General features: G+C 37.9%; 3 protein-coding genes across 8 annotated transcripts in view; 2 read left to right on the forward strand and 1 right to left on the reverse strand.

Moving 5' to 3' along the window:
- The window catches only part of LOC131436502 (aquaporin-like), a 29911-nt gene extending 27085 nt beyond the window's left edge, over positions 1–2826 (forward strand). The window contains exons 2-4 of one of the 2 annotated variants that reach the window (XM_058605235.1): positions 1692–1946; positions 2010–2303; positions 2365–2822. In XM_058605235.1, coding sequence (XP_058461218.1) covers positions 1698–1946; positions 2010–2303; positions 2365–2574 — 753 coding nt within the window. In that variant the 5' untranslated portion in view covers positions 1692–1697 and the 3' untranslated portion in view covers positions 2575–2822. Of the gene's footprint in view, positions 1–1691; positions 1947–2009; positions 2304–2364 lie in introns of both variants that reach the window. The other variant, XM_058605233.1, reaches the window with a different exon arrangement.
- A 185-nt stretch (positions 2827–3011) lies between these two features.
- Positions 3012–4175, forward strand: LOC131436501 (testis-specific serine/threonine-protein kinase 3-like). Its single transcript, XM_058605232.1, has one exon. It carries the CDS (start codon positions 3143–3145, stop codon positions 4115–4117), a length of 975 nt encoding a protein of 324 aa, XP_058461215.1. The 5' UTR covers positions 3012–3142; the 3' UTR covers positions 4118–4175.
- Positions 4176–11223: 7048 nt separating this feature from the next.
- The window catches only part of LOC131434435 (protein groucho-like), an 81839-nt gene continuing 71138 nt past the window's right edge, over positions 11224–21924 (reverse strand). For 2 of the 5 annotated variants that reach the window (XM_058601145.1, XM_058601144.1), the window contains exons 6-17: positions 21497–21634; positions 21127–21384; positions 20963–21067; positions 20783–20876; positions 20636–20725; positions 20396–20575; positions 20181–20331; positions 19856–20105; positions 19528–19786; positions 19295–19459; positions 12463–12662; positions 11224–12379 (exon numbers count right to left, since the gene is read on the reverse strand). In XM_058601145.1, coding sequence (XP_058457128.1) covers positions 12272–12379; positions 12463–12662; positions 19295–19459; positions 19528–19786; positions 19856–20105; positions 20181–20331; positions 20396–20575; positions 20636–20725; positions 20783–20876; positions 20963–21067; positions 21127–21384; positions 21497–21634 — 1998 coding nt within the window. In that variant the 3' untranslated portion in view covers positions 11224–12271. The remainder of the gene's footprint in view (positions 12380–12462; positions 12663–19294; positions 19460–19527; positions 19787–19855; positions 20106–20180; positions 20332–20395; positions 20576–20635; positions 20726–20782; positions 20877–20962; positions 21068–21126; positions 21385–21496; positions 21635–21924) is intronic. The other 3 variants (XM_058601148.1, XM_058601146.1, XM_058601147.1) reach the window with 3 other exon arrangements.

Here is a 21924-nt window from a genome sequence, read left to right on the forward strand (position 1 = left end):
TAAGCAAATTGTTGTGATTTTTGTTTTCTTTACTTTTTAACAATTAACAATATTAGAAAAAATTTAAGTGGAACTCGATGCAATTGTTTAGACCTTTGAAAAGACCTAAAAAAAAGTTCCACCGAGTTCCACTTAGATTTTTTTTTATGATATTGGGCACATCTTTTCCTACAAATTTTGTAAAAATCAGCTGCATAAAGTTGCATATTTCGCTTCGGTGCAAGGTTTTATCCTAGGTAAAAAAAGGTAAAATGTTGCATAACTTTGCCAGGAGAGAACAAACCTATGCACTATCTTCAACAAAAATATGCGATTTTATAAATTCTACAATTATTCCAAACAAAGTATGCATAACAAAATAACTCGAAACAATTTATGAATAAAAAACTAATTTTAAGGGGGTTGCCATAAAAACGCTTTGTATATCCGAAACGGTGCGACCTAGACTTTTGGTATATTTGACAAAGTAAATTATTTTTAATAGTTCTAAAACTTTGTAGAAGAAAAAAAATTTCTATCTCTTCGGAAAAAAAAGTTATGGTTACATTTTTTGTCAAAGTAGGCCATGAACAATTAATGATAGGATCAAATTACGCGGTATATATTTGTAAATAATTTCTTCAAAGCAACTATATGCATTAAAAGAACGGTTTGGCAGCTACAGATTTATGTCCACGTTTTTATTGATTCGAACCACTGTGTGTCGTTTGAAACGATGGTTATTTGAATAATATCCTGAAAATTTGAATACCCGGAGAATATTCATGCAAAAAACACATGCGGATTGATAAAAAGGTGGATGTTAGGTAGATTAAACGTGTTTTTTTTTAATCTGGTTTCCCGTTGGTCACCGATAAAAGTTAATTCTAGTAATTTTCATGAACTATAGATATTTTCAACGATGTCAGAGAAGGTTACGAAGTAATTTGAATTGTTCTAAGATTGTTTGAAATTCTGAATAAATGTGTTAGTATCACGAGAATTCACTCTGGTTATGCAGTGGTCGTCCTTTCGAATTACTTCATCGGTCATTCCTGAACACATACGTAGACCATCAAATTGAACTGACGACTGACTGGTCGTCGCAAATAGCGAACTGTTAGGTTGCCGTGGCAGTTCAATTTGTACTGCTTATGTACCAATAATTCAAGTACAAAACACATATGAATATTTACTGCACAAAAGGTAACTATCAACACTCTTATTGTAGATAATTAGTCAATAAATAACCACTTAAGATAAAGTGCACTCAAAATACAGTTTTGTGTTTTCGCACACACACACACAACCGATACTGTTTACTCAATGTTATCAAACCAATAAAAGTCATTAGTCTACGAAAGTAGCGCTACTAAGTCAACAGCCTGTGGGAATCAATCTCTAAGTTGTATTAAACGCATTCCAGATTTGATATGATATACTCGAAACTATACAAGGACCACTCGAAGCGTCTTGAAACCTTCCGTGATGAAAGCTGTTGAATCAGCAAAACAAAAATCAATCGCTTACCGCCTTAAATGGGATGTAATCCTCTATTAATTGATAAGCTACCAGCGTGAAATAGTGAAATAATAAAAATCAATACTACTTGAGTACATATGTTCTGATTAGCATCTAATCGAAGTCGAACTCTCTGACCCGTCCGAATGGTTTCCTAAGCAAGTCATTACAACTCATTTTCCCCTTTACAGATCATCATGAAAAAATCCACACTGGACAACATTGCCATTCTTCTGGCGGAACTGATCGGAACGGCACTGCTGGTGCTACTGGGATGCATGGGCTGTGTTTCCGGACTGGGCCATTTGCCGGGTCACTTCGAAGCGGCCATAAACTTCGGTCTAGTGGTGATGATCATCGTACAAATATTCGGTTGCGTTTCCGGTGCCCACCTCAACCCGACGGTCACCGTTGCCGCTTGGATTTATGAAATGGTTTCTACCAAGGTAATGAAATAACGGCTGCCCTGTGCTTGAGAACATCTAAACATCTTTACGCCAACATTACAGATGGCACTTGGTTACGTTGTAGCCCAGATCCTGGGAGCTTTTATGGGTTTCGGTGCATTGAAATTGCTCACCCCGGCGGATGTGTTCTCTAGTGCATTGGAAACCGGAGCAGGCTTCTGTGCGACAACGCCAAATTCTAGAATCACTGTGGCTCAAGCTGTCGGAATTGAATACTTGGTTAGCGGAGTACTGGTGCTGGTTTGCTGTGGCGTCTGGGATCCCCGAAATGCCAAACATCACGATTCGGTTGCGCTGAAATTCGGTTTCACCATCGGTTGTCTGGCCGTCGCTGCCGTAGGTTTCATTTAAATTATCAATTTCCACTGCAGTAAGCTAACAATTATCCTATTTGCAGGGTCCCTATACCGGTGCCAGTATGAACCCGGCTCGTTCTCTGGGGCCCGTCCTGTGGAACGGCGACTGGACCGCCCACTGGGTGTACTGGGTTGGACCATTATCGGCCGCGTTTAGCATTGCTTTCCTGTACAAAGCAGTTTTTCGACGCGAAATGCCACAGATAACTAGTTCACCATCGGAACTGACCGCTTTGAATACTGAAAAATGAATCTGCTCAGAAAAGGCATTGAGTTCCCCATGGAACACTGAGCAATCAATGCCGAAACTAGAAGAAAAAGGAAAAAAACGGTTGCATTTGATTAATGCTAGTGCCGTACCGGGCCTCAAATAGGATGACAGTAGACAGAATACTTACAATTCTATTAGTAGTACATCTAAATCATAATGTAAGGTTAGATTCAGGAGAGTCTGAATAAAACGTAACTCCTCTGTTATAAGTTTGCTTGAAGATTGCGAAATAAAGATATTATACGTTTGTAAATAAAACTTTTCATGCATCAAAATTCGCTGAAAACTGAAGACAGAGTAGAAAAGCATTTCCGTTATCAAATAAAACGTGATTTAATTATATTCCAACCAACGGACATCGAACAGATAACATAGAACGAAATACCAGCATCATGTGATGGAGCCGAATCAAAGTAGGCACTGCCGGTGAACACAACTGAAATGACACTTTGCAACTGAATACCACCAGACGGCAACGACCAGAAGCGTCAAACCGGGTCAAACTAAATTTGTATTGAAAATTTTGTGACGTGCCAAATTCTAAAAGAATGTCCACCAAAAGCAGAAACAGCAACGAGCTGTCCCCGTTCGCATCCTGTTCGTCGGTGGCGCGCGCTCTCGGCGTCCACGGATATCATATCGGAGCCAAAATCGGAAAAGGATCGTTCTCCTCCGTTAGGCTGGCTAAATGGATCAGCAAAAATCAAAATGTGACAACCCTGGCCTGCAAGGTTATCGACGTCGGTAAAGGAACCGAGGAATTCGTTAAAAAGTTTTTTCCCCGGGAACTTAACGTGTTGATGAAAATTCGTCATCCGCACATCATCAAGATCCATAGCATTCTCAAGCGGGAACGGATTGTTTTCATCTTCATGGATTACGCCGAGGGCGGAGATTTGCTCAAGTTTATCAACAAGAACGGTCCACTGAAGGAAGTCCAAGCAAAATTGTGGTTTGCTCAACTGGTCAGTGCTGTCCGGTATCTACACTCGATTGACATAGCCCACCGGGATCTTAAGTGCGAAAACATTCTGCTTACTAAGAAAGGGGTCATTCAGCTGGCAGATTTTGGATTTGCACGAGAATGCGGTGAACAGCATGGAAACTTTTCGGAGACATACTGCGGATCGGCAGCCTACGCCGCCCCGGAGGTGATACTTGGTAAACCGTATAACCCGATGGCGGCGGACGTTTGGTCACTGGGAATAATATTGTTCGTGATGCTGAGTGCCGCCATGCCCTTCGACGATCGGAATGTCAAAAAACTGGCCGAGGACCATCAGAACCGCAATTACCAGTTCGAGGAACCGCTGCTGAAGCAGTTGAGCGCGGCAGTCATAAGAACGGTTTTCCAGTTGCTAAATCCTGATCCCGATGAACGGGTGCCACTCAATCGGATTTTCGACTACAAATGGATCGATGAAAACTCAGCAAAAGATAGAAGGCGGAAACTGGCGGATTTGTGTACGAAGAAAAGAATTGTGGCTGGTTCTACCAAGATTACTACCGGCTGTCGATGTTGAAAGTATCATTCTGCATATATTTTGATGGATTAAGTAAATTATATTTTCATTAACCGAACTGCTGAACTGTTTGGTAAACATTCCCATTTCTGGTTGGTGGCATTGTGAACTGTGGTGTTGCAAGTAGCATCAGATAAAGTTGATTATTTCAGTAATGTTATTGTTGTTATCAGCGGGGCTTATCATGCGACGAAATCACCACAGAATAGCGAAATAATGAGCGTCAGAGCCACAAATTTGTTTACTGGGTAGACAATTTCTTTTATAAGTAGACAATTTAACAGACTTTCAGTAGATTCTCGAGGGAGATGTCAGTAATTCATTTCATTGTCTACCCTGGGTCGGTTTCAGTTTTCTCAAGCGAAAACGACATTAATTTTATGTCGTTTTCGCTTGAGAAAACTGAAACTGACCCAGGGTAGTTTCTACAAAGAGACACTTTGCACGAAACTGTGTTGGTTTCGCACTTAGCTACGGTGGTTTAAACAAACCTGATATGAAAACCAGGTTCGGAACTGACTCGATTTTCAGTTCAACAACGTTAAAACTAGGTTCGAAACTAGCTTCAAATAAACGGTTTGACAGCAGTTAGAGTGGAAACTGGGTTAGGTTTGGCATCAAGCGAAAACGACATTACACGGAACGACCGAAATTAGCTCTGCGCCTAATTCGTATTACTGTTTTTGAATTAGTTGATTTTAACAACAAAATATCCAATATAACTATAAAATTAGTTAAAATTGAGAATTTACTTTGCTGAAAAAAACTCTTAATTTTAGAGAATGTGTTTAGTTGGTGAAAATTCTGGACACAAACCAACAATATTTCAATCCAGTACGAAATTCTCATTGACAACAAATTTTGTTATTAAAATCAGAGAATTTGTTTCTATTTATCTATCACCATCATTACTGAAGGAAAAGACAAAGAAAACAAAAATGAAATTGGTTTTATTAACAAGTTTATTAGCTAAAACTCATGAGAAGTGTCAAAGCAAAACAATCCATTAAAAAGCTAAAAGGGACAGTCTTGTTGAAACTGCTTGCAAATTGTTTAGATGTTTTTCGCATGTGTTACGATATATATGAATTTCTAAACCGATATGTAAAAATGACGTAAACTGTTAGTAGAAAGTGTATTTATTCAGGATTTGTGCGCATATAAAGCGATTGTGCGTAATAATGTTTTTACGAAGAACAGTGAAGTGAGTTTCGAATATTGCACTCTAATTGTATATGTCAAATGATGTTTTTTGTATCTTCCAACCTTCTCGGCTACGCTGTCCGGTATACTACTTGTATTCGGTTTTTGTTTCCGAGTGCTCAAAGTTTTCAGTGAGATAATCAATTTCGCGAAGTCGAATAAACAAAACAGCAATTGAGAAGAAAAATTTTCAAAAAGAAGTTTATGTTTCGCTTATGTCTTTTTCTCCAATACAACATCGTATTTATACCTACCAATATAGAAGAGATAATCGTGACTGAAATGTTTTTCGGTAGTCGTGTGCCATCTAGTGGCTAGTAGTCATTACGGTGTTAACGTTTTTTCAGTGACAGAGCGCCATATAGCTGCAAATGGCAGAAACCAATTCAACCATTTATGTTGGTTGAAAACAACGTTTTATTTCTCTAATTCAACTAAAAAATTAGTTGAATGGATATGAAGCGTGCCTTAGCTAAGAAATGACCGCACGTTTAATTGGTGAATTCAACTAAAAAAAATACTTTTCTTTATGTTTCGTCTTAGACTCGTCAGTGCAGATCAGTTCAAATTGAACTGCTTATTGCAAACTTAAACAGTTCAACTTGAACCGCTAAGCAGACGTAAAGTTAATGCTACTTGCAAAACACTTATCATTTGGTACCGAAGTACCACGTCTTTCCTGACGTGCCGAACGAAAACGTTGTTTTCGGCATATACTGGCCGATGCAGGTATGGTCATTTAGGGGTTAGCCTATGTTTGTGCTTAGGGCTTAGAGTCTACGACGAAACGTAAAGAAAAGTAAAAACGGTTATGTGCCCTAAGCACAAACATAGGCTAACCCCGAAATAAAAAAAATACCAATTTCAACAAATATTTTCTTATTATTAAGGGAATTAGAATTAAAAAATCTAAATTAGCAAAAGTAAGATTTTTTTAGTTGTCTCAAAAAATAACTAACTAAAATCAGAAAATCAACTAATTTTTTCGCCAAAATGCTGATGTCGGTCTTTCCGTGTACGAATTAGATTCGTAGAAAAAGTCAACCTTGTTTTGGGATTTGGTTCGTTACTGATTTCACTGATTTGTAGAGTTCATAGGTTGATCTCCAGCCGATTTTTTTTTTGGTAAAAGTGAATTTCTCCATTCTAAATCCCATATAAACTTTGAACCTCGGCGCGAAAATATAGTTTTTCCGGTCGAGCAAAGATTTTGCATGGTGTTTATGAGACCCAAAAGAAAAACGAAAAGTTTAGTGGAGCGAGAAAATAAACCTTTTCATCTTTTTCCCATACAACCTTGTCCCACCCTAGTATACAATCACTGCAAAAACCGACTTTTGAACCGAATGTCACATACCATTGGTCTCAGCTCGAAGAGTTCCTCCGGTTCCGGAGGTACAGGGTGATATGCACATAAATTGTGAAAATAATGTCACTCACTTTTCTCGGAGATGGCTTTATCAATTTTCACAAACTTAGATCTAAATGAAAGGTCTCACGGTCCCATACAAAGTTCCTGAATTTCATTTGATCCGACTTCCGGAATTACAGGATGATATGCTCCAAAAATGTGAAATTAATGTCACTTAATTTCCCCGAAGATGTTTGAACCAAGTTTCACTACCTTAGATTCAAATTAAAGGTCTCGTAGTTCCAAACAAAGTTTCGGAATTCCATATGTATCCAACTTCCGGTTCCGGAATTACAGGGTGATATGCACCAAAAATATGTAAATAGTGGATTAAGAAGGTGAAAATAATGTCACTCACTTTTATCAGAGATTTGCACACACTTAGATTCATATAAAAGGTCTTATGGTCCTATACAAAGTTCCGGAATTTTATGTGGATCTAACTTCCGGTTCCGGAATTACAAAGTGATATGCTTGAAAATGCGAAAAAAATGCACAAAAATGTGAAAATAATGTCACTCACTTTTCTCAGAGATGGAAGTTCTTAAGATGTCATAAGAATATCCCAATTTTCATTCGGATCAAACCCCTGGTTTCGGAGATAGAGTGCTCAGTATGAAAACGTCGATACAGGAATACTTTTTTCATAAGCTACATTTTTATGATGGCTAGTGATTTTCTCTAGTTTGCAGACCATGAGACTCTGTAACCAAATAAACCATTGATAGTCCCATAAATAAATAACGATAGGCCTTGTCAGTTGACGACCGAACGTATACATTTCGGCTATACCAGTCTTCGGCTTCCGGTTCCGGAAACATCGGAAATAGTGGTCACAAACTCCAAAATGGAACGAACTCACCTCTCTCAGCGATGGCTTGACCGATTTTCACAAACTTAGGTTCAAAGGAAAGTTCTTTAGATTCCATACATACAGTGACGTACCGAGAAAATTAGGCGCCCGGGCGAAATAAGATTTGCCCCCCCCATCGTTGGTTTAATGAGCAAAAAAAAGCTAAACTTCATCTTCGAAAAGGTGACTTGATGGGTGAGCAAAAAAAAAGATTCCAAGGATTGGTTTGCCGCCCCCCTAAAAACGTTGCGCCCGGGGCGAGTGAGTGGTATTGATTCAAGTATAGTGTTCCATTCTAAAAAAATTTTTGTTTCGCACAATGAATTATGATCGATATTACCACCTCAGATTAAAAATAATTTTTACACTTCTGAAATAATGCTTCAAATAAAGTTTTCCTCAGAAATTGAAAAAAAATATGAACAAATCAAAAATGGCGGTTGGGTAATGTCAGAGGCATAATTGGAGGACGTAAATACGAATAAAACTAACATGCTTCTTTCACTCTTCCGAATATCAACAATTGTTTGCATTAGTTGATTGATTGTGTGATAGAAGCAACCTTTACTGCGTTTACTGAAATAGGACATATTGACGACAAACATATTCTACCACACAATCAAATACCACATTTTGAAGGTTCTAAAAGGAACCGATTAGTGAAATTCATCCGATGGTACCATTAATTTATTTAAACAAAAACCTGAATTCTGAACATTTAGGAACTGGAACTGAATTTAGAAACTAGATTCGGAACCAGGGTTGGTTCCGAATCTAGTTTCTTGATCTCGAAATCCAGATCAAGAATTCATGAATTTAATTCTAGAACCCTGGAATTTAACTTATTTTTATGAATCCAGGTTCTGAATTTAATTCGAGAACTAAATTCTGAACTTAAATTCTGAACCAGAGTTAAGGAATCGAATTCAGTTCCAACATCTAGTTACAGAGCTCAAGTTCCGAATTGAATACTAACATGCAGATTCCGAATGCTGCATCTGAATGTTGAATGAATTTTGAAATTAATTCTCAAATTGAATTTAAGAAATAATTTCTGATACTGAAGCCAGGAAGCAAATCTAAAACTGAATTCAGGAATTAAATTATGTTTCTGAAGTCATTGCCGAAATTCGGAACTCAGATCTAAAATTTTGCTCCAGCATCCAGATCTAGAATTCATATTTTAAATCGTTTTCCTGAATTCGGATATTAAATTCCTGAATCAGATTTCTGGATCCAAATTGAACTTCTAAATTTTAAATTAGGTTGACTGCAAGCGTGACGAATATTCCACATTGTTTCCAGAAGTTGAAGAAAACCATTTTTTGTAAAGCAGTGTATAGTTTTCATTCGCTTTACGATTATGGCATTTCACAGAGCTTTCAATTGCTAGTTCCATTATGGAAATTTTACACACCGGACATCCACTATGATTTGCAGCAACTAATTGTCCAAAAATATTGCTTTATTTAGTTCAACTCACAAGAAGAAAATTAAGAACGCAGTTTAATCTTTTTTACTCGTTCAGTTGAACGAGACGGATATGTCGCTCACTAAGTCACGACCATCTAATTCTACTGAAAATGTTAGCATAGATTTTTTATGTTGTTACGTTATGTGCAACAGGAGATGTCTACATTCATAAACTTATCTCTTTTCCAGAAAGCAACTTATCTTTGACTCTACGAATACCCCAATGATATTCCTTCAAATAATAATACCAACATAGATGAATTGATAAATACTACCAATACCTCAATGATATTCCTTCAAATAATAATACCAATGATATTCCTTCAAATAATAATACCAACATAAATGAATTGATAAATACTACCATTCATTCTATGAATTCTTTAAACTATACAAACTAAGTTACTTTTTATTTTGGTATTTAATTTTGACACAATATCAGTACGAATTTTATTAAAAAATTATCCTCTCCGACCAATTTTGGTAGGTTATGTTTATATCTGTGGCTTAAAGTTCACCTAACGGACAATAATTTATAAAGCCACTTCTCGAAAAATCAAATCACTACTAAAAGTGATAACTAAATTGCTATCAACTCCATTTTGACATGAAGGTGATTAAATCGTGGTGACTATCACCTTACGTAATGCCAACATTTGATAGTGATGTTAGCCTTTCAGCAGTGGTTACAGAACTTGGTGATTATCACCTTACATGATTCCAAATTTTCAAGTGATAATCACTTGGTAATAATCACCTTACATATTCCACCCCAGTACTTTTGGTTCAACAATAAAAACCACAAAAAAATTTCATCTGCTTAAGCATCAACGGTAAACAATGTGAAACTAGAAAAACTCGCTACAACTGACATCGACTGTAATTGTTCGAGTAGTCATCCTTATTCTGAATAACGGCGCAATTATTTTTCTATTGTTGTTCGGTTGAATCAACCCTAAGCCATGCTGGATAGGAATGAAAATATCTTTCTAATGAAAAAAACGGTAAAAAAAGATCCAATGAAAAAATTATTCCTTGATTTTAATTACAGACAATGTAATGTCATAGCACAGCATTAAATACCATCGTACTTTCTTGTATCCAAACGGTTCTTTTCTTATTCATTTTCTTCCGGAATCCGACAACTAAAACATGGAATGTAGCACTGATGAAACGACTGAAATTGTTATATGATTATTTTACCGCCGCAGCTGTCTATACAACAAAACCGACTGTTTTATACTGCTCGACGTTTCTATCTCTTGTTTATGTGTATAATTAAGTTTTACCATGTTTGATATAAACCCATAATATTCTATCAAACAATCTAAAACATAATATCAACCAATGTAAAAAAATTAGAGTGTTTTAAAATCTCAAAATAGCAGCTTCAAAAACATCATAATTAGTGTCAAATTCATAAATCGTGTCACATAAAACGAACACGTCTTCCCACATTGTCTCAAATACGGACTGAGTAATGAATTCCAACTCGACTACTCGTTTCGGAGAGCTCGATAAACCCGTTTGACAGTGACATTATAAATGTCATTGAATTATCACTCACTTTATGAATGTGTTAGTGTAACTGTCAAGTGACTGAAACCATTTTATTACACGACACGATGGACGATGCTGATAAACTAAGCATTTTTGTTAGTTTGTTTTGTTAGTAAGAATTAATTATTTACAGGTTCTTTATGTCCAAAAAACTGGATGTTTCAACTTTTTATATGTAGTTGTATAAAATTTTTATTTTGAATTTAACTAAAAATCAACGAGAATATGTGCAAAATCGAAAAAGAAGAGAACGAATTGACAATTCTGTTCACTTTTTCTCACTCAAATTCCGACAGATTTCCGAACAAATCCGGTTTAGTTTCTTTACGTCAGCACCCTATAATATATCTGGATTCTCTTAAATCAATCGTTTTATGATCTCCGTGTAGCATTTTGTGGCTATCAATATTAGCATCACCTATAGATGTACTAACGCTATTATCATCCATTTATATGATTAGCAACAAGATATTGTGAATAACTACAGAGAAACTGTTAACTAATATTCCAGGAAAATATTCTGAAATACGGAAAATTAAAGTAATTCGCACAACTCGGATTACATTTGGATGGAATTCGGATATCTCTATGCCAATAACAACCGGGTTAAAAATAAGAACAATTTTCTGTATTTTTGTCATAAAAACAATAATTACACAATATCTTTACATATTTCAGCAGGACTACAAATCCGTAGCCACAGTGCGTATTATTCCATTTAGTAAACTACGTTACTTCGCTCTCGCAAGGTATATTCTTTTGTTTTAGTATTTTTAAATCGAATTAAATTTCTCTTTTGTTTTCAAATTAGCTCATACTTCCTTTTTGCCCATCCTGAGAGGAAAGAGCGTCTACCCTAATCTCCGAGTGTTGATAATCTACAAACAGAAAATGTTCTAGCAATCGCTAACTTTAAGGGAGTTGACCTTTACAGACTTGTCCTAAATCTTATTTTCCAAAGCTTACAAACAAGGTAAAGCTGATTGTGACATTTTTCTACTACTGATAATAGCGAATATGGGAATCAATCAATAATGTCTACCGTTTTTTGGAGAGTCTAGTTTAAATTATCTTGTTCTCTACAAAAAAAACAAATACGTTCCTTGAAAATAGGAACAACTTGGTACTCAATATTCGCCATTTTCCATATACTAGGTGAAGTCGAATGCCTTCGGCACAATTCGAGGAAAGCGTTCTCACAGGATTTCAGCAAAGGATAAATCGAATAAGGTTTCTTTTTACAATTCAATATATTAAACATCGTCCGAAATTGATCGCACTATTATACATTTGTTTGTTTTTTCCTTCTATTTTCTGGTTTTACTCTAACGAGGATGAGAAAGAAGCTAATATTCAACTTATAACTTATACCTTGAACTGATTCCACTACGAATAATATCTTTCTTTTTCTTACAGTGTAACTTAATGAGTGTAATCAGGCTTTACAGTTTTTTTTGCTGTTGTTTGTATTGTTATTTAGCATTGTGTGTGTGTTTGATAAAGTTACTGTTCATTCTTTTGGTTTTGCCTACAAGAGCAGGCCCTCAACGGAGCTTGTTCAGCAAAATCTATGACACTTTCGGTTCCAGTTTGGTTCTAGTCTGCACGTAGCCGTATTGGGTTAAAGCGAACAATCGAACTCATCGGCGTACGCCTAGTAAATGACCTCATAGACGGTTGCCTTTTTATCGCCCGATCCGGTCACGATGTATTTATCGTCAGCGGAGATATCACAGCTTAGCACGGAGGATGATTCCTTCGACTGTAGAAAAAAAACAAAATTTCAGGATGGTGGGTTAATTGTGGAACCGTGTAGGATGTTAGTAGAGTAAAAAAGTAAATTACCTGGAAGATCGAGGCACCGTACGGTGTTTTCCACGCATTCAGCAGGTTGTCCTTGCCGGTGGAAACGAACCATTTGCCGCAGGCAGCAAACTTCAAGCTTAGCACACAGCTCTCGTGCAGATGGAGCTGGTATTTGTCCGGTTTGTTGGCGTGTAGTACCTCAACGTTGGAGTTCTCCATACCGACCGCAAGCCAGTCGCCTGTGAGTGAGAGAAATAGTCGTTTAATAATAACGATCAGTACAACTGTCCGAAATATATTGAAATGATTCGAAACTGATAACTGTTTGATGTCGACACGATATACCAAGTGAAATGGTTATTTAAATTTGCAATTTAACATAGCTTGGATCAGAAAGAGCACTACCGAAAATTTTCTTCGCTCTTCATTTAATATAAAGACTTTTTTTAAAGAAATTGTTTAGCGCTTGTATTACTTGGTTTACCTGTTACGGTGGCTCAACTGTTATTTGTGTGGGACTTTCAAATTCTTTGTAACGATTTAAAACGCAACGAAACAATGCTTTCAAAATCATCAACAGAATACAAATATAACTTCTGTAATATAATATATAAAAGAACATGTTGAAGGTTTGTTTTAATATCCCAGGAATCTGATGGATTAGCATCTACCTTTGCGATCACAACTACAAATTTATTCAGACAAAGATCACGGAATAATATCTACAGCTTGTTGAAGAAATCCTCAAATTCACAGACAAATCTGCTGAACGAGTAAATTCCGACATCAAATATCACCTCTAGCAATCTTTCGCGTGATGTCTCACCTTTAGTGTAACACCATGACCTTTATGTACACAGAAAGTACTTATTATTTGACTAGTTTTTCCTTAACTTAAGTTCATCTGAATTCTTTCTTTTATGGTTTCCATTGTTGTCAACACACAAAGAGTAAGCCACATTTAACTAGGAATTGAATCTTTACAATTCAACAACTAAGTAAACATAACTTATTGTTAAGTAGGTCAAATTTACTTTCAGTATTTGTTTGGATGTGACTTATGGAAACTACTTGAAGCCTTAATTTTTTAAATTTGATCACTGAACGGAACCCCGAAGTTAGGTGGAAACTACTACAAATTAACTAGTTTCTGGTCTCGTCTACGACTTTGCAGTCAGAAAAAGAGATTAACAAAAATGTTTCTATAACAAATCAAAAGTCATTTGAAGCTTACAAAAATTTGCCACTTGTCACCAAAAAGAGGCAATCAAACAGTCTTCCCTAATTGGGACGATAGATTTGAAGCAATAGACGACATACTTGTTGGAGAGCTTCACTCTTGATTGGTCATTCAGAGCAGACGCGAGACTGTTAGAGCACGCGAATCTATAAATATAAGCGAAATTATTGCTTCAATGCACGATAATTACAAGCTTTGCGTTGTGGCTTGAGGACGATGATATGGCGCTCTTTTCTTTCTATTATTACGAATGATTGAACTGTCTAACACAAGATACCGATCATTCAAGGTTCTTTTGTTATTTATCCAATGACTCGATTAACTCCATGAGGCTGATCATTTTAGTTTTGCCTTTCTCGTATAGAAAGGGTTTGCAATCACTGTGAAAACCGATTTTTGAACCGAGGCCCGGAGGACCGAGTGTCATATACCATTCGACTCAGTTCGTCGAGTACGCAAAATGTCTGTATGTGTTTATGTGTGTGTATGTATGTATGTATGGAACATTTTTTTGCACTCACTTTTCTCGAAGAACCGATTTTCATGAACCGCTGAACCGATTTTCATGAACTTAGATTTAAATGAAAGGTATTTTAACCCTACACAAAGTCCCTGAATTTCATTCGAATCCGATTTCCGGTTCCGAAGTTACAGGGTGAGTAGTGGACAAATTCTTATTTCAAATTACTTCCTCACTTTTCTTAGAGAGGTGAGACCGATTTCAACAAACTTAAATTCAAATGAAAGGTCTCATTGTCCTATATGTATGAAATTTTCAAATTTTATCTGGATCCGACTTCCGGTTCCGGAGTTATATGGTGAAGTGTTTTAAAACTTGGATACCGTCGCTTAAGCGGCGAAATGAAACACGTAAAAAAAAGTTCTCAATTTGCCTCGAAACTATTCCAATCGGTAGCCATTGTCAGTAGACGGCCAAACATTACTTTGGATTTTCTTGTTCTTGGGTTTTTTTATGAATGGCCGAAGATTGTAGCCATAGACTCCAAAATGAATCCCAGTCGCTTTTCTCGAACCAGGCATGGCAAAAACACGGATTCGTTCTGCACGGTGCTCACCTTCAGTCGTGAGCACACCACCAGGAGTATCGAATGCTACACTTCGTGCCCGTGTTGAAAAAATAACACCGAACGCAGTAGAAAAAGCACCCGTAGCGGTGGTCGTGTAATTGTCAACCACCGGTGCTTGGATTTTCGGGCTGCACTGAAGTCGAGTGTTCCTGACTTTGGCAAACACCGAAGCCGAGTGTTTCCGATTTTGCCATATACGTTGCTTGTACTATAAGCACCTATAGCGCCACGGTATGACGAAAAATGCGTTTTAATGATTAATTCTTTTTTCATCAATACGCGTCTGATTGAATTCAATTGTTTGACAATATAACCAACGCATGGGTGCTGTTCGGTGCCTTCGCGAAATTGAAAACACTCGGCTCCGGTGTTTAACGAAACTGAAAACACGCGGTTTCGGTGTATGCCGAAGCTTGAAACACCAGTGCCGAAAATAAAACAGCGCCACGAGCACCGTGGCTTCGGATATTGCGTTTCGTGTTTATCTTTGTGCACTGGTACGCAATGGCATTCTCAATACACGCGGTGACGGTGGTTATATGAAGCACGCAGTGCAGTGCAGTGTTTGGACATGCCTGTCTCGAACCAACTTTGCTTATACCGGTTCCCAGATTCCGGTTTCGGAAGTACCTCTTTTCGTTTCCTCAGAGATGGCATAACCGATCTGAGTACTGTTTCACTCTGTAGGTTATACTAGTTTATGAACAAACATGCTTGTTTTTTAAGAATCAAAGAAAATTATTTTGAAGAATACCACACATTCATATATGAGAATAAGTGAGATATGAGAAAGGCATCATTACACCACTATGTGGATTAAAACAGGTTTTTTTGTAGACTTATGTGAGTTTGACTCCGAAGATAAATTTTACCTGTGATGTATGATCAGAAAGGGCTATACTGTATGGTTAAAGCTATTTCTTTACTTTTCGTTTTAGAACCGTTAGTGCAGAGCATTTCAAATAGAACTGCTTTGTATAAATTTGAGTCCACGCCATTCAATTTCATAAAAATTGTGCATAATCGAAATTTGAATATTCACCCAGCTGTCGGTATTTTTGTAATTTGTACTGAAAATATAAAAACATTATTTCTTCTAAATTCGAGAGAATTTATCTCAAAACTTGAGTTTTTTGCTTTTAATTTCCCATCTAAATGTCCATTGATAGCTGTTAATTTAAAAATATCTAGAATAGTGGTGTAATGATGCCTTTATCATATTACTTATATTTCCAAAAATATCACTAGAAGATTCTGCCAAAAATTTAAATCATAAATAAAATAAGAAACTTTTTTTTGGGTATAGGCTAACAAAACCTTCCCAATTTGTAGACAGCTATGTCAAGTTTTAGAGTTTTTGACCACTATTTCCGCTACTTCTGGAACCGGGAACATGGAACCAGTATACCCGAAATCGGTTCATTTAAGAAGTAACTAATATAACCTACAAATTGAATCAATTCTGAGCCAAATTTAAAAGAATTTTACTCTTTTTTGCATCGTCGCTCTAAATGATGGTGTGCAATTTTAAACACACTTTCCTCTGTGAAAGTAGGATGGAATTCAATGGCAATCTATGGGATTATGAGTGACATTATTTGACACATACTCACACAGACATTGTTCAGATGGATGAACTTTGTCGAATGATATAGAACACTTAGCCCTCCGGGTCAATTTTTACTAGTCAATTTTTCAAGTGATTGCATAAACTTTCTAAATGAGAAAGGCAATAAGTGTACTTTTATAGAAAAGTATCGTTGTCATGATTTTGAAATAACACTGGCATGTAGGTACAAATTGAATAAAAGAGTTACAAATTAACATATTTTTCACCTGAAAATAAGCTACCTTGCACACTATACGAAATTAAACAAAGCACGTTGCGAACGGGTTGGCGGTTCAATGCATAGGACGCTGGTCTTACAAGCCAGTTGTCGTATGTTCGAGCCCCGACCTGGAAGGATTCTTAGTGTCAGTAGGATCCATAGTACTAGCCTAGCCATGCAATGATTCTGTACACTAAGAATCGGCTGCGAAGTCTGTTGAAACAGAAAGGTCAAATTCCATGCCAGGACTTTGCTTTTTACGCTGCGAACGGAGCAAAGACGCACGTACCGACGCGTACTAGCTTTGCATCATTATTTTGAATGATGAACTGAATGTTTTGACACTCATCGCCCTATAATTTCGGAATCGGAAGTCGAACCTGAATGTAATTGCACTGTATATTTTAAGATAATAAGAGCTTTAATTGGAATCATGATTTGTAAAAATCGAATGAACCGTTACTGAGAAATGGAAGTGAATTCCGTTTTTGGAGCGTTTCCTTACTATTATCGGTGCTTTCGGAAGCGGAAACCGAGGACTGGATACGCTTGTAAAAATTGAATGAGCGGTCTCTGAAAAAATCGATGAATCGATTTTTAGTTAATGTTGCACATTTCACCCCGTAACTCTCGAACCGGAAGTCGGATCCAGATGAAATTCAATAGCAACCTACGGGATTATGAGACCTTTAATTTGAATCTTTGTTGAAGAGAATCGGTTGAGCGGTCTTTGAGAAAATCGAGTGCACATTTTACCCCGTTTTTAATCGATATATCCTTGATTTCCCATGTATTGTAATTCTGCGAACAAGGATGCACCGAATAACACAATGTGATTGAAGCAACATATTTACTTCAATGTTCGAAAACTCGACGCTTAATATAATATAATATGAAAAAAGCGATAGAACTAATAGACTGAGTACAGTTTGCTTAAATGTTGACATGTCGTTCTAGTTTATAAACTTGAGGTGACGGTAGCAGCGAGCCACAACTGAGACTCGGCTTACCCTCTCATTTCTCAAAACACATTTTTTCTACGAATAAGTTTGAAGATATTACGTAAAATTGCCACTGCAATTGATTAACATAATCATTCATCGTTACCCGTAACTCTAATGAGAGAGATTCGTGCAACAAGTTTTTTGATAAGTGCAAGAAGTTTATTGAAATATTCTGTGTATGTGTGTGTGCGGGTGTATGTGTGTGTGACAAATATTGTCACTCACTTTTCTCAGAGACTTAGATTAGATTCAAATGAAAGGTCTCACAATCCCATACAAAGTTCCTGAATTTCATTTGGATCCGACTTAAGCTTCCGGCATTACAGGTTGATATGCACCAAAAATGTAAAAAAAGTGCATTTAAAATGTGAAAATAATATCACTCACTTTTCTCAGAGATGGCTGAACAGATTTTCACAAACATTGATTCAAATGAAAAGTTTTATGGTGCCATAGAAAGTTCCTGAATATCATCTAGATCCGAATTCTGTTTCCGAAATTACAAAATGTAAAATTAATATCACTTAATTTCCTCGAAGACGGTAGAACCGAGTTTCACAAAGATTCAAATTAAAGGTCTCATGGTTCCAAACAATGTTCCGGAATTTCATACATATATATCCAACTAGATAGGCTGATATGCACCAAAAGTATGGAAATAGTGCATTAAAAATGGAATATAATGTCACTCACTTTTCTCGGAGATGGCAGAACCGATTTTCACGAACTAAGATTCATATAAATAGCCTTATGGTCTCATACAATGTTCCGAAATTTCATTTGGATCCAACTTGCGGTTCCGGAATTACAGGGTGATATGCATAAAAATGTGAAAATAATGCACAAAAAATGTGAAAACAATGTCACTCACCTTTCTCGGAGATGGAAGTTCTTAAGATGTCATAAGAATATCCCAATTTTCATTCAGATCAAACCCCTGGTTTCGGAGATAGAGTGTTCAGTATGAAAACGTCAATTTCAGGAATACTTTTTTCATAAGCTACCTTTTTATATTGGCTACTGATTTTCTCTAGTTTGCAGACCATGAGACTCTGTTACCAAATAAACCATTGATAGTCCCATAAATGATTTGCTAAATTTTATCCAAGTCCGACTACCGGTACATTTATTCCCACATTCAAATCGTCATAGAGAACCGTAAATAAATTTGTAGTTCATGTTAGTGTATGGTTGAATGAACCGAATGTCTCTATGCCGATATACAGCTTTCGGATCCGGAAGTACCGGCAATAATAATCAAATATGATAAAATGGAGCTCACTTGACTATCTCACATATGATTGAATAGATTTACACTAACTTAAATTCAAATGTAGTGTATCAATGTAGTACTATTATGAAACAGAAATCTTCAAAACTATTTTCTGAACTTTTAAAAATGTAGTATTTCGGGAAATTTCTGTTGAAATATACAGGAGAAAATGAAAATGATAAAGACATCATCACACCACTAGGTGGATCAAAACATGTTTTTTTAGAGATCACTATGAGGCCTTCTTGTTTAAGACCGGAAAAGAATTCAGAGAACGAATGCGACAATATACATAATGCTATCTATGTACGTAAAATGGTCAATCATGTTACGAAATCGATCACGTCTTATGGCAACGTCACAACAAACCTCAAAAATTCGGAGACTTGTTTCTATTTATATACAAAGAGAACCTAACACTAGCAAAACAAACTTACCAGTCGGACAATAACCGAGCGAGAAGATCTGCGAGCTGAAATCGTGTTGCTGCAGTTGTCGACCCTCTCGCAAATCCCAGGATCGCACGGTGTTGTCCAATCCGCCGGTCCACAGTTTCAAGCCATCGGCACTAATATCGATACAGGAAGCTCCATCGGTGTGACCTAAAAATATTTACGCAACATCAAGCATTACGTTTGTCCGTCCCTTGTAAAGTTTAATTCTAATTTACCTTGGAACTGCCGCACCAACGTCTGGCTCGTCAGATCCCACACGGCAATGTTGCCGTCGGAGCAGCACGAGAAGCACACTTTCGAGTCGGGAGAGATAGCCAGCGCGTAGCAGGCTGGTGCATTCGAGGTCAGTTCGGCCTTGATGCGAGGTGTTGGACTAGCGAGATCCCAAATGGATAGGTTGGAGGCTTCGCCACCGACGATCAGTGTCCGACCGTCGGGCAAAAGTTTCACCGAACGAATGTAGTTGTCACGTTGCTGTTGGGTGGCGAAAGTGGCATTATTATAACATGAATCTAAATTTACGAACCCGTCTTGGAAGCTTACCAAACAATCCAACTGCGAGACTGGATTCTTGTTTCCGGGCTGGGAGATATCCCACGCCTTGACGCAACCTTTACCACCGGTGTACACGTACTTTGTGGGATTCGAGATCGTGACGGCGCACACCACTTCGCCGTGAGTCAGGGAACTAATTTGTCTAGCATGCCGTGGTATCCCTGGACCTACCAGGGCATCCTGAGGAAAGGGCACTGGCTGCATTTGACCTTCGGCGTTTACGTGAAAGGAATAGGCGCTGCATGGGATGAAACGGTAGTGAATTTTAGAAACATTAGTTAAAACAAAAGACAGCAGGAAAAAAGTTACTCACGGTTTTCCACCAGGGATAGCGATCGGTCCGAGTGGAGCACGCATCTGTGGATGCGGTTCGAAGGCAACACGGGCATAGCTGTTCAGCGGATGCGGCAGATTATTGTGCACCCCAGGTCCAGCGTAAGCGGCTTGCAGTTCGTGAGGAGCACCTACATCGGTGAATGGTACGGATTATACGCCTTTGGAAGTCAATTATTTCGCAGGCATGCTTACCATTAAGAGGACCTCCGAGGTACGGTGGATAACCCGGATTTAACACCGGCGGTTTATTTACAACCTTCGGGACACCGTTGCTGGCAGCCGAATTGGTAGGCGTGGCAGGTTTAGCGATCGGCGTCGTGGGTTTATCGTCTAGCTTTTTGTTTGACGGGGTGGAAGCGTTCGACGATGTTCCTGAAATGGTTAGGTTGTTCGTTAAACGGAAACATGCCAAAGGCGGTATTGCGAAATCACCTGATCGTGGAGAGTGTGTTCCTATACGTTCTCGGTCTTGAACGTCCATCTTTTTGGGCATCATGCCGTTTTCTCGAGGGGAGGCGGTACCTAAAACAGCGTAAAAAAGTTAGAATCAATCGAACAAAAATCTACCATAAAATTTACCATTATGATGTTGATTTGGCATCGGACTCATCGGGTTAATCTCGGACGCATCATCCACTACCAAATCCTGGTCAGACTTTTCACCATCGGACTGCTGATCGACAGATATGGAAAGAAACAAAAAAGGCATAGTGAAATAAGATCGTCTTATTTGTACCAAGCAACTGCAGAGACACTTACATGACCCATATCCTTTTCTTCCTTCTTCACTTTCTTTAGCTCATGGGAAGATTCGGGTGTTCGGGGTCGGTACTTGTCCCGATCATTTGGAGAGATTGAACTTCGCTGCAATTGAAAAACATGTTATTGAAACACTACATGGCACTACAAGATGAACAACTTACATGCCGATCATCCAGCGGCATAATGTTGCTATTGCTGCTCTTGGACTCTTCCGGTCGGTGAAGTTCCTGCTTGTTCAGAATGGCCAAAGGGTGCTGCGGTGGGGTACTACCGAGAGCTCCCAGCGGACCACCGAGACCGCCTGGGCCGAGACTAGGGTGGGGCATCCCCACCGGCATCGGAGGGGCTCCGTGTGCTCCGGGGATTTGTTGGGCGTGCATCTGCTGTAGCAACCGGGGCAGATCGGGACGTTGTTGCTGCTTTTTTGGAAACGATGAAAGAGTTAGAATAGTTTATTTTTATTCAGAAATCTATGATTTTACGATTATGGTAGGAATTTTAGTGGATGATTATTATGTCAAATTCAATTACCCCTATCACAGCGTTCAGTTCGGACATTGTGATCTGCTTCGCCCGTTCTACCGCTGTCAGAACCTGCTGCTGGTGTTCCTGGGACAGGAAAGGTACAATCTGTGTAATTATTGCGTTTAACCTTTTCGAGATCTCCGTCTGAAAAAAAAAGAAGAGAAAATTAACATCATTCAATCCAATTGGTTTTGTCATCGGTCATGGTTTAACCTCGATTTGGAATTGGTTCGTTTATCGATGTGAAAATTAATATATAAATACATCCAAGTGAGCTTCAGATTTATGTGGAAATTTTACATGAATCTGTAACTCCTTAAAGGTTTATCCGCACTAGGCTAATCCAATCGATCCGAACCCTCCGGATACGATTTTTTCTGCTTCGGCTATGGCTGAGATGCACATGCAGACAGCTGCATATCAGATTTATAGTT

The sequence above is a fragment of the Malaya genurostris genome, chromosome 3, assembly GCF_030247185.1.
Source record: "Malaya genurostris strain Urasoe2022 chromosome 3, Malgen_1.1, whole genome shotgun sequence".
In the NCBI taxonomy this organism is placed as follows: domain Eukaryota; kingdom Metazoa; phylum Arthropoda; class Insecta; order Diptera; family Culicidae; genus Malaya; species Malaya genurostris.